Consider the following 13,132-nt stretch of genomic DNA (forward strand, 5'->3'; position numbering starts at 1 on the left):
TCAAATCATGACCCCCGGGGGTAGGGCGGGACCACAATGGCTGATCAAATTTTTATATAGAAATATATAGGAAAATTCTTTATAAATCTTCTTCTTAAGAACAACAAAGCCATAATTGCTCATATTTATATGGTAGTGTAGATTCAAGTATGTTTAAATCATGACCCGCCTTTGGTAGGGCGGGGCCACAATGGCCGACCAAAGTTTTATTTAGTAATATGGGAAAATACTTTAAATATCTTCTTCTCAAGAATAGCAAAGTCATAATTGCTCATATTTATATGGATGCATCCTCAGGTGGTGTAGATTCAAGTTTGTTCAAATCATGACCCCCGGGGGTAGGGCGGGACCACAATGGCTGATCAAAGTTTTATATAGAAATATATAGAACAAGTTTGTTCAAATAATTGGGCAAAACTTTTAGGTTTAATCTTTTCAATAGTAAACCAATTTCTACTTTTTCCTTGCCACAATGCTCGGGTGAGCGATGTGGCCCATGGGCCTCTTGTTTCACGGATTGTCCTCATCCAACACACAATCTCTGCAGTTACTCAAAAACTGCCTGACAGGTATTATTGGTCCCCACTTGCACAATTAGCATTTAACATTTTTTCATTCATCAAACATCGTAATGCCATATATGGCGTGTGTACAATAAAAATTATGATACTAAAATTATAAGAACTTATTATTTGTATCATTACTTTATATAAAGATAGAAATTTTCCGTAAATTACAAAATTACGTTATAAAGATATCACAATTTAATTTGGTTCCTTAGAATTTTCTCCGATACGGAAGAAAATACAAAAGATTAAAATAACACATTACAGAGAAGATAAAATCGTATTTTTAGATAAAACGAGGTGTTCTCCTTGTACAGAATTGTATGAAAAGTTTTAATTTAAATGTATTATATATATTTCTTTACTTAATTTTGCATTTTTCAAAAAAAATATTTTTTTGATCAGTTACGCTATATATGCCTTTAAAAGACAAATCAGGATTTTTCCTAAGCAGAACGCAAAATTGTATCGTTATCTGCTGCTCTGTGAGGTTATAAAACTTTAAAGTTTTTTGTCATTTTCAATGAGGACTACTTATTAACAAGTTGATTTCTTTTCAGCGAAGCAAAATATTACAGGTGTCTGAATAAAAAAAAGAAATGACAAGTATAATACATTTTGTCGAAAATGATTATTTTTGTTCGGACAAAATTCCTCTACAAAACAAGATGTGTTTGTGAAACACTGTGCCCCCGGCCGTAACAAAGTTCGAAAAAGATATTCTTAGCATAAAGGTTACAGTGAAGGTCACAAGATCATTGACCTCGGTGTCGTTTGATAGCACCTAATTAGTGAAGTAGGCATACCAAATATAAAGTCTCTATCTCCTATGGTTCAAAAGTTATACCGAAAGTTCGAAAAATCTATTTTTAGCATATGGGTCACAGTCAAGGTCAAAAGGTCATTGTCCTTGGTGTCAGTTGAAAGTGCTTATTTAGTGGAGTATGCATTTTAAATATGAAGTCGCTATCTCGATCTGTTCAAAAGTTATGGCGAAGGTTAAAGTTGATAGCATATTAGAATAAAAGTAGGTCAAACTCCAAGGTCAAGGTCAAAAGGTCAAATTTGGTGGTATCCTAAGAAAGGTCATGTCAAAAGTAACACACCTATGAATTATGCAAGCCATTGCCCCAACCACTCAATAGTTATGGGCTAGGTTAAAGTTGGGGGACAAACAAACATAAAAGTAGGTCAAACTCCAAGGTCAAGATCAAGAGGTCAAATTTGGTGATACCCAAAGAAAGGTCATGTCACAAGTAACACACCTATGAATTATGAAAGCCATAGCACCAACCACTCAATAGTTATGTGCTAGGTTAAAGTGGGACTAACAAACAAACAGACAGGAAAAAAACAATATACCCCCGATCTTTCGATCCGTGGGCATAATAATTATATTTGTTCAGACAAATTTCCTGTTGACATTAGAGGAGACATCCTTTCCTGACCTGGTTGAATAAAGTTGTTTTTCCAGTGTAAATGATTTTGTTCTTTTGTTTTTTATGTGTGGGAAAGGTACCCAGTTCGTTCCTTATTTCTGCAAATGTAATTCTTCATTAACAATATCCCCATATTTTAAGACTGCTTATAAACTTTTTAAATCATCTTTTATCATTTCTTTCCATATTTATTACATTTGAAAGTCAATTAGAAAAAAATGTAAAATGATCTACATTACGGAAAAGGTTTCTGAACACAACAAGATAATTTGATTTCTTAAGTAAAAGTTTGTATTATTTATTCTTAAAACATTTTATCTCCGCTTTGACTTTAAACTGTACAAGAGATACACATGTACATTGAGTAAAACTCAGCTCCCTATTGTCAAAAATGGACAGAAATACCTGATAGAAGAAAGAGCCAATATGTTACCGAAGCATTTATAAAATTCACATCGTAAACCATCTTCTTTCGTAAGCAATAGATCAAATAAGTCTTTTAAGAAAGTTCATTTAACATTCTTCTTTTATTTTTCAAAATACATTCGTTGAAAGGGTATTTACAGTTTGTGATATTCGCTTTTAAAGACTCGATTCTATCAACTGATAAGGTTTTTACTATCTTTAGGCGAGGGAAAATATTAAATCAGATTATGTCTATGCAGAAAAATTAGGAATTATTGATGCATACGAGGGTTGATCCTAAAGTTCGTAGAATTTTTTTTATATTTTATTCATTTTTAAGTTGAATTGGTTGAAAATTACAATTGAAAATATAGACACTTGATGAATATTTTAAATTTAAAAACATTTTAAATATCTTTGATATGGTAGTTGCCATAGAAACGGTTGTTTGGTAATGCGGGGGAGACATTAACACATTCATTTTCATTTAATTCTTAATACGTGAAATGATATTTAAACCGGCCTGTGTGGTATATAAAACGAAAATTATGTCATTATTACGATTGCTTGGTCTTTAATAAACCTTTTTTTTGAAAGTTTTACTGGATATTAAGTTCATTAATTAATTATTTATTGTTCATCTTTTAGTTGTTAGACAACGTCAAATTTCGGTCAGGTCATACGTTTTGTGAAAAATCCAGGATCACTCTATCTTAAACGCGTATATAATAAACAAAGGCTTGGTGAAAATGCATTTAGTTACTTGTTTTTCGGTGGCATGAGAAATTTAAGAGAATAGAACTGCCATGGAAGTTGATTAAAGGTGTAGAGGATTTTTGAAGAGACTGTTTTAGGTGCAGATCCCCTTTAAAAAAATTAAAAGCGTTAATGGACGTTGTCAACTGCAGCACAGTTCTTGACATTGCTACTGAAATTGGATCATCATTGAAACATCGGATGGAAAGATGGGTAGTAATTTGAAATATGAGTGAAAAATGAAGATAAATTGGTGCGAGAGGATATCCAAGCTTTTTTGAGAGAAATTTTTTTTTTTTTTAAAAAAGACAGCTTTTTGTAGAAGTACGAATTCAAATTGGACATGAGGGCGAGTTGCATCTATAACGTGACGTGACATATCTAAGACGTCACGTCGAAGTCTCTCCCGGGTTTCACAACTATCCATTTGCAGAAAGCTCGTGTGAACCTCATTGGTAATTGGAAAGTTGTAAAATTTTCCAATATTGTCGCATTATGACTCTATATTATGAATATGCCTGTTGTTTGGTTTCATCAAATCGCGATAAAATTTTAGAAAGAAAATCCACGAACTTCTGGAACAACACTCGTATTTGTGAGATATATTAAGCACAAAGGTCAAAACATCCTTTTAAATACAATGCAAAAATTATCAAGTCTTTGAAAAGTTAAAAAATGACAAACCTATTCTTTTAAAAAGTGATCTATGGTCCCTATTAAAATTATGTTTTGATATCACCCAAAATGACTAGCAGTTCTATCATTCGGATGCTTTAAAGATGTGATATATATTTTTCAAATGAAAGAGAAATCCTATTATTAGAAATGAATTTATATAAATCTAAAGCACTCTACTTTAAATTTTCTGAAAATATTTCATCATGGAACGATCTTTCTTATGGCCGATAATATAAACATGTATTAGAAAAATTAAAAGTCAATACAACGACGCATAACAGACAGTATCTTATTATCAATATTAATAAAGAAGTTTGTTCAAAATTTCTTGCGAGGGGTTGATGCTTTTATATGTAACCAAACGTTAACATATGACTATGTACATGTAAGAGGAAATGAATCTGTTGATAAAGAGCAAAGGATCACATTTACACAGTTGTGACCGATGAAACTCTTATATTTTATGGATGCAAAAAATACAAGTTATAAAAAAAGAATGAAAAATTCATCAAGTGTTTTGTTGTAGGTAAGGTGGAAAATATTCTGAATTCTGACTTTTTAGACTTTTTTGTAGAGAAACTTTGGAGCGAAGTACATAAATTGTTGACTGAAGAAGAAAGAAAAATGATAGAATGGACTAAAGACAAATTGCCGGTGACTGGAAGTTGGAATATATCTAACCTCATTCCATCATTAGACCATAAGAGGAAAGGTAACTGTGCTTTTTGATCTTTCTTTTTTAACATATCATTTCTATTAAAAATGAAAATATTTTTTGCTTTTTCATCGTCAGCTTCCATAATGTATGAAGTAGTTTTTCAAAATTTAAATGAATATTGTTTTTATACCTTTAAGTTGATTTCATGTCAAAGAGCATATACGGAAAATTGGAAATTCACTTGATGCTACTTATTTTTATATTATTTGGTTTAAAATCAAAAATTTGGAAATTATATCTTCCTAACTGTGACCCTCTTCGCAAACGCAGTCAAATGTTGATATTATCTGGTTTGATGTGTTAGATAATGGATTATTTATGTATAGATTTGGAAGGTTTACAAAGGATGCATACCCCTCTGTGACATGATTCAACCAACACTACTGAACTTAAAATTCCCTGATATTCTGAAAAATCTCTGATACTGATAAACGCAAAGTTCTGCTTTTCTCTGTTTAAGCACTGTACAAAAAATCCCTGTACCTACTATAATCCTCGGTTAATCACAGCACAGATTCATTGTTAGTTTTTGAACATACCTGTACATTACTGTACGCCCCCACTGTACAGCACAGTACACCACTGCCTGTCATTGTACGCCTCCACAGTACAACATTGTGCATCACAGACACGTACAATACTCAACCTCTGTAAAGCACAGTACAGTACTTTTGATCAATGTACGCGTGCCAGACAGGCACTGTACATCGCTGTTCTCCACTGTGATTTTTTGTTAGAGTTATTTAACTTTTGCATTAATTAATTTGGATTAATTATCGTGCTTGTTGCAGAAAATTTAGAGGCTTATCTTTATCTGTCACATTAAGATTAATGAATACTTTGTCTGTAACTGATGTTTGTTTTAGAAATTGAAGTCCAGACTGGGTGATATCTGCATTCACTGGAAAGATTGCATTTTATAAAAAAAAACCCAGCTTAAATCGTTTTTAAAAACACATTTAATTAATTTTTTTCCAGTAAGAATTTTTATAAAAACATTCCCTGTTCTATGTAAATACAAGGACAAGGACATGATGAGCAATGACCTTAAGAATTGATTGTGAGTTTTAAGCACCCAGGGTCACCTCGAGTATGTTATGGAAGCATATTAGTCATTTCTCCGGAAATTTAGACTTTTTAAGAAAATTAAGTTTAATAAATTACCAAAACCGCTGATAAACGTAAACTGTTAAAACATATAACTATTGCATACAGATAAAAAAGTGTCTAACACAAAGACGTGTACCACCGCCACGACATCACGTGATTTCAATTTATAGCGAACTTTTCCTTAATAAAAAAGCTAACAGAGCAACAATACCCAATTTTGGTGTTGTCTTTGATTAAATAATATAGTTGAAAAACATCTATTTTTCATAAAAAGTGTTGCTAGAATCCCACTTTCCTGTGAGTAAAATAATTATTCCACATATTCGTACGAAACTCTGCCCTATGTTATGAATTTAACACATGTGAAGCAAGATTTTTCGTAAAACCCCGCTTCACTCGGTATTCTAGCAGCACTTTCTAATTTTGTCAAAAGGCAAACTTTCCTTCTGTACACATTTCATGTTTGAAATATCCAGATTATTGTTGTTCTGTCGCATTATTTATGCCATGAATGACAGTGAAAAGGCCGGCCGGGCTACGTATATAACTGACTGTCTTCGAAATAGAATATAATCGTTGAAATTGATTTTGCATACCCGTTTAGATAACTGAAATACACATGAATTTCACACAATATTCCTTTGAAACTCCATTTTACGTATCTCTGTACAGTCCCAGAAACCTTATGCTTTCCCATTTTTCCGTTTGCTCACTGTTCGTTCAGCCTGCGTTCACCGTGCGCTCTTCGTTCCGTTAACTTTCCGTTCACCTTGCGTTTACCGTTCACTTATCGTTCAGTCTTCATTGTCATTCGGATCTCCGAAGTGAAAGGACTTTTTCTTTTTATGGTAAGGATTTACATGTTTTTTAAATTAGATAACTTAGATATCGTGTTTGAAGAATGATTATTTCATTGCAAAAATTATCTATTGTAATGAATAAGAATTAGTTAAGTGGATTGAAATAGGTTTTTGAATCACCCAATCAAATCATATTATAAATAGCCAATCAGAGTTGATATTTTAGCCAACCAAATCATTAGAATTTATTAACCAATGAGTAGCAATTAGGCATAGGAGAAATAGTATAAATACAGTGATCAATCTTGTTTCGTTTACTTTTGGTGTAACTCTTGTTGGAGTTAGGTGACTTGGGAAGGGTACCTGGGCTGTGTCGGGAAACAACAGAATTGTTAGTTAGACCACTCAGCCCAGGGACCCAGTTCCCTAGTGTCTTTGTGACTGTAGCTATGGTGTCTCTGTGACTTTAGCTTGTGTCTTACCAAAAGTCGTGTCCTGTTAGTAGCTATGGTGTCTTGGTGACTTTAGCTTGTGTTTGTGTGTCTTAATCATGTTAATATGATAATGTTACTTTGTGATTATTTTGGTGTGTTTAGGGTAGTTTAGGGTAGTTGCAGACTGTGTCGGGAAACAACAGAACTGTTCGTTATACCACTCAGTCTGCAGCTACAGAGATAATTTTATATTTGATTATTTGGTTTGATTGTAAGTGATTCCTTCGTTATAGTTCGTTGTTATTTAGTTTACTAATCATTATCCAGGTAGGACCAAGGAAAAAAGTATATATAGTGAATTTCAGTCAGTTGTTCGCCTTTGCTATTGAAGTTTGTTCATTTTATATAATAAACGTGATTCTTAGGAAGGAAACCTAAGCGAACTCAATCATATATCATTTGTACATTTGTAAGAACGTTACACTATGATATTTATATTTCTATTATTATAACTCAGTTACTTATTTCATGACATTTTCCTGCAAAATAATACATTAAGTACCTACATGTATGTAGAACGATGCTAAAATATTAACTTTGAAAAAGGGCAATGTACAAATGCTTCACGCACGGCATCAAATTGTTGTAATTTAAAGAGGACGAATTATTAACAGATGAATAATAATTAATTCGAGTCTTTTACAGGACAGGAATACATAAAAAAAATATTTCTACAGTAACACGTATTCTAACTTCATGTAGGTTTGCAAATTTTGAACAGTACTACAAATATTCAGTTAATTTAATATCTTTAGAGGTAATTAAATTGATGGTGTGGTTTTAAATATTTAGAAAAGATGAATTGTTTAAAATAGTCTAGTATTAAGGACAGATGATACAAACAAAAAATGGATGCCTGGATTGGTATATATTTTATGGTCTTATTTAATTGAAAATGATGTAAAAAATAAATTTAAAGTAAATATAAAGAAATTGTAAACCCTCTATGGTGTTCGACATTATACTTCTCTTACACCATCCTTATTAATCTATACAAATATTTTTCTCTTTGAATCCCATTTAAGTGAGAATTTCAATGAAAATTACGCGGTTAACTTTAGTCATTTTACTCATAAAAACATGACTCAAGTTGTTATTTTCTTAAAGAAGAAAAATTTCTTCCTTCCCCGTACCTTAACATATGTTTAAATATATGTTTGCCATTCAGTATATTTAAAATCAGATCTAGAAATGATAGGAAAAAATATTAAACTTCTTGCAATACTAAGTGACTATTTGCCTTCGGCATGTTCGGTGAAACGCAATTTCCACACCTGCACAGTGTCGAATGATTTTGATTGACAGGACAAGCACGATACTAGCACGGCCAACTTTTTTTCAAAGGCAACTTACTTTCAATTTTTTTTTCATTAAAAAGTGGGGGGGGGCACAAACATACTCTTGCCCCCCCAGATCTGAAAGTGGGGGTGCTAGTGCCCCCGCTGCCCCCCCTGTGACTACGCCTATGCTTATATAGTCCTGAAAATTTGATTTATTACAAATAATTTGAATGTCACTTTCCAACATCTTGACTGACCGAGAATACCTCGGTAATCACGGCCGGGAAATGTCTAAAGATACATGGAGAAGTTAGCTAAAATAATCGTCATAAAAATGCAAAAGGCACATCAATAAATATAGAATATTTTGCATTAGAATTTAAATAAAACAATAATTTTTATGCAGTACGATAACAGTCAATGTCAACAGATAATTGTGAATTTGAATAAAATCCGTTATCTTACTGAGAATTGCTTTGGCTCGGAAAGATTATATGTTTGTTTCAACCCCGTACAATGTATTTGATTTATTCTATAAGTAGTAGTTTTATCATCAGAAGTCCACGTTATTTTATTTGTGAAAAGTATAAGCGTATTCACTATATTTATAGATTAATTTTATATTTAATCTACACGCGTTCGGAAACAAATACACGTTTACGGCAAATAAAATCGTATTATATAAATATCGATTTAAAAACATAGGTACATGTAAATATATATACAAAACAAAAATGTATTTTATTTATTTATTTATCACTTGTTTTTTTATATTTAAGCACCTGAAATTAGAATTATAGAATAATTTCAGTGCAAGGAAAAGATCGGAGGCATTCCAAATAAATTTATCATCTTGCGTTCACTGTTCACTTTGCGCTCGCGTTCGCGCTCCGTTCGCGTTCTGCGTTCACTCACCGTTCACCGTTCGCACATCGTTCACCCACCGTTCGCTCTGCGTTCGTTCACGGTTCAGGTGGGAAAGTAGAACGTTTCAGGAACTGTACCTGTTGTGTTAGCCAAATTCACGACATAAACAATTCCCAAGGCCAAGTTACTTGATATACACATATGACGTCATCGTTGGTAGTTTGTACTCAAAATGACTTACATAGCAAATCAAAATAAAAACATTTTATTTGCGTTTATTGTTTACACGGTTCTATTCATTTTCTAGAGTTAATAACACATCTCTAAATGATAACAAGACTTGTGTTCTTAAATTGGTGTCATTCAGTCTACTATGACATCATAATATAGCACTGATTTAGTCTGTATGTTTCCTTATTCCCCCTGCGAGGAGGAGGCTGTACCTATGTATTAGAAATGACTGGTTTGAAATCTGCTTCTTCGACGATATTACTAGTAATCGAATATTTTTGAAAAGCAAGGATGCCTTGTCAAAAATTGTGCATTGTGCTGATCTAGGCCTTAGGGTCAGGGGTTCATTTGTGGTAGGGTCACTACTGATTATAGCTGAATACTACTAATGAGTTGAAATGTATTTTTTGTTCCCCTACCCTGCGTATGTGTATTAAGTAACCAACCTAAGCAACTGCTAAGTGTATAGTTATGATGATGAATGTTGCTTCTTTCAAAATTGTGAATGCCATAGCATCTGGCTCAAAACTTGAATCAAATTCAACTACTGGAAAGTTGTTGCATAATGCTCAGGTGACCTATAAGGCCCATGGGCCTCTTGTTCATCAACATTTTCGAAATGTTAAAAGTACATGCTTCTTTTCTTTCCGCACTCCTGTAAATTGACATCACTTTTAAGCCTGACTATTTTCTCCATCGTGAAGCATAGAAAACGTGTTTTCACTATCAAATAAAAAGCGTGCAACAACATAGACAATGTTTTTAAGGCTTGTTATCTAATTGCATTTTAGAGGAACTGGGACTTAATTCATCAAGTTGTAATCCTCCCTTTGCAAGGAGAAAGGTCTTTCTTTATGCATGTCAATTTTAAATATTTTAGTTCTTCCCAAAATATCAATATAAAGATATTAATTACAAAAACTTAACTACTTTCCTACACTTCATACAATCCTTCAGAACGAAATTATAAACGGGTTTAACCTTTAGAATACTCATCAAAACAGCCGTGAGACTTAAAAGAACTGTACAAAAATAATTTGAAAAGGCATGTAAATTATATGTTAATACATAAATGCTGCAAGGGAATTTTAGAAAGTAAATAACATAAAAACTTGCGGTATTTCAGCTTTAAATACAACTTACGATCAAGATAGTCCAGGCTTTTTAAGACGATGTTGTGCAAATTAAATCTCCATAGGTATAAATTCACATCCTATTACCGCCAACTGGAACAGCTGATACAGACGACAAGGTTGTTTATCGCTCTGACAGAGACTAAATTGATATCATAATTGCATAATCTATGAAAACAACAAAATATAACAATGCTATATGATGTAAAAATTGTTTATAAAATATGGTGACAAATAAAACTGCATTGTAACAGTGGATTTCTTTACCCTCACCCTGTTTCCCTCGCTATCGACGATGATATTATTCATTGTTTAGAGTTTTCTTTAAAGAGTTTTTTTTATTGTCTATTCACACATATTAAGGTTTGATGTTAAATGTCATATTGTAAAATCATTTATTTGATCTACCAGAAAGTAGAAAATCCAGGTTGTTTCGCAATTGTTTAGTGAGAAGAACTTGAAAGGCAGATAAGGCATTGGAATCACTGCATCATGTGATTTTTATCTAATTACATTTGTAACTTTGGTTTTTGAATCAAAGTTTTCATTTGAGTCATGAATATTAACTTTCTTTACCGCGATATATTCATTGTAAAACACACATAAACGGTGCCAATAAAGAATAATTTACACTTTTAATTCCAAAAGAGGTAAAACATGCAATAAGCCCGTTGAAATAAGAAAATAGATTTTGCCATTCCAATTTTTATGCACTTTACAATAATTTTACGCTAGAAATGAAAGTGTTGTATTTTAATACAAAATATTTTTAAGTGATTTTTTCCCCGTATTTTTCACAGGTAGAGTAATGGGACTAGCGTCGATTTTAACCGAGCAACATGAAATTAAATTTGAATTTTTGAAGGAAGGAGCAGTGGGAAGGATTGCCAAATTCAAATCTGATATAGCATTTGCATCTCCAGAAAATGATGTCCTAATTTTAGAGCTTGCAGAGCTAGAGTCGGAACCGAGATTCTTTAATCTAGTGGAATATAACATTTCTGAAGAAAAGATTCACGTGTTTGGTCATCCTGATGGAATCCCACTTCAGCATGATCCTGGATATACAATCATAGACAACGAAACAAAACTTACTGAACTAAAAAAAGAAGGAATTGCTTTCTTTAAAAAGGAGTGGCCAGAAAAGGAGCTCGATATAATAGATGACTATGCCCCGTGTGTTATATCTGAGGACAAAATTTTATTTCATAGCTCCAGCAGCACTGCTCATGGTGCTTCAGGTGCCCCTCTCACTATCGTTGATAAAGGCACCATTAAAGTGTACGGGATGCTTTTACATGGACACCCCAAAATATTTTATAATTATTTCAAAAAGAAAGACATGAAACGTCCTGATCTGCTGGTAGAGTCGGGGATCTCCATGAGAAAAATAAGATCTTTACTTGAATCCTGTTTACCTGAATTTGAACAGGAGTTGTTCTGAGATACGTGATCAGTGAATTGGTCCCCTGTTCTCTTGAAATATCATGAGAAAGACGATACGCCATGATATATTATGATTTCACAACTGTGTTTTGTAGCTGTATTATTTAAAAGCATCATAATTATCACTTTGAATTTGTGTCTAAATACGCAGTTTTATTTTGTCATTGATATGTGTACATGTACATCGTCCGTGCATGGATATGTTAAGCGAATTTACATGTACATTGACCCTGTCTGTGACAAAGGCTGATAATTGAGCAGTGAAAACGATTTCTTTTTGTTACATGATTTATTACTTGCAAATCTCTATTCTCTGATTGGCTGAAATCAAGCAATGTAGTAAAAATACTACTGTTATATCATTCATTTTAATTTAATTTTTGTTAATTTTTTTTCAAGCTATAAAGTGATCCAAAAATTTATGTCCGCCACAAAATGCAATTTTTTCACATATATTACAGCTTAAAAATTCTTCAACCACGAAATCAACCATATGCTAATATATTTTCCACAAACCATGAAAATTTTACCTCTCGGAAATATGTGATTTTACAGTATGTTATGTTCGCCTTCGTTTGACCTCCCAAGTGAACATAAGGACAGATTTTTCTGTATATTGGACCACAACACAAATACATTGGAAATTACAATTGAAACAAAAAAGTTTAAAAAGATTATCTTACTTACACCTGATCTCCTGTCAAAATGAAATTATTTGTGGATTGATAAATTAGTCTGTTATCTCTATTAGTGGACAGACTAATTTATCAATCCACAAATAATTTTTGTCTTTTATCTCTAATTAGATCAAGTCGCCCGTGTGGCGCAGTGCTTAGAGCGTCTGCTCTAGGGAGGCGAAGAAAGGAGTCAATCCTTACGTCGCAGGTTCGAATCCCACTGCGGGACGTGGAGACCGGTCCTTCGGATGAGACCGTATAAACCGATGTCCTGTGTCGCTGTAAATGCTGGCACGAAAAAGATCACTCCCTGCTCAATGGCCTTGAGTTCGGAGTAAAGGACAACATTTGCAGCTTTCCACCGGCAAATGCCATATGAAGAAAAATTCTTGAGAGGGACGTGAAACAATATACAATCAATCAATCAATCTATTAGTTGAATTATAGAATAAAAATGTTGCTGGTTTTTGGTAAATACGATGATTTACTCATCGTTGAAGTACAATATTCATGTCAACCTTCGGCCTCGATA

General features: G+C 33.0%; 1 protein-coding gene across 1 annotated transcript in view; it reads left to right on the top strand.

Moving 5' to 3' along the window:
* LOC134250094 (uncharacterized) overlaps positions 1-12,250 on the top strand; it is a 32,408-nt gene extending 20,158 nt beyond the window's left edge. The window contains exons 5-6 of the mRNA XM_062732446.1: positions 4,419-4,556; positions 11,278-12,250. Of these exons, the coding sequence (XP_062588430.1) occupies positions 4,419-4,556; positions 11,278-11,921 (782 nt within the window). The 3' untranslated portion in view covers positions 11,922-12,250. The remainder of the gene's footprint in view (positions 1-4,418; positions 4,557-11,277) is intronic.
* The last annotated feature ends 882 nt before the right edge of the window (positions 12,251-13,132 follow it).

The sequence above is a fragment of the Saccostrea cucullata genome, unplaced genomic scaffold, assembly GCF_032062105.1.
Source record: "Saccostrea cucullata isolate Sc308-1 unplaced genomic scaffold, CSIRO_AGI_Scuc_v1 ctg3875, whole genome shotgun sequence".
Taxonomy (NCBI): Eukaryota; Metazoa; Mollusca; class Bivalvia; order Ostreida; family Ostreidae; genus Saccostrea; species Saccostrea cuccullata.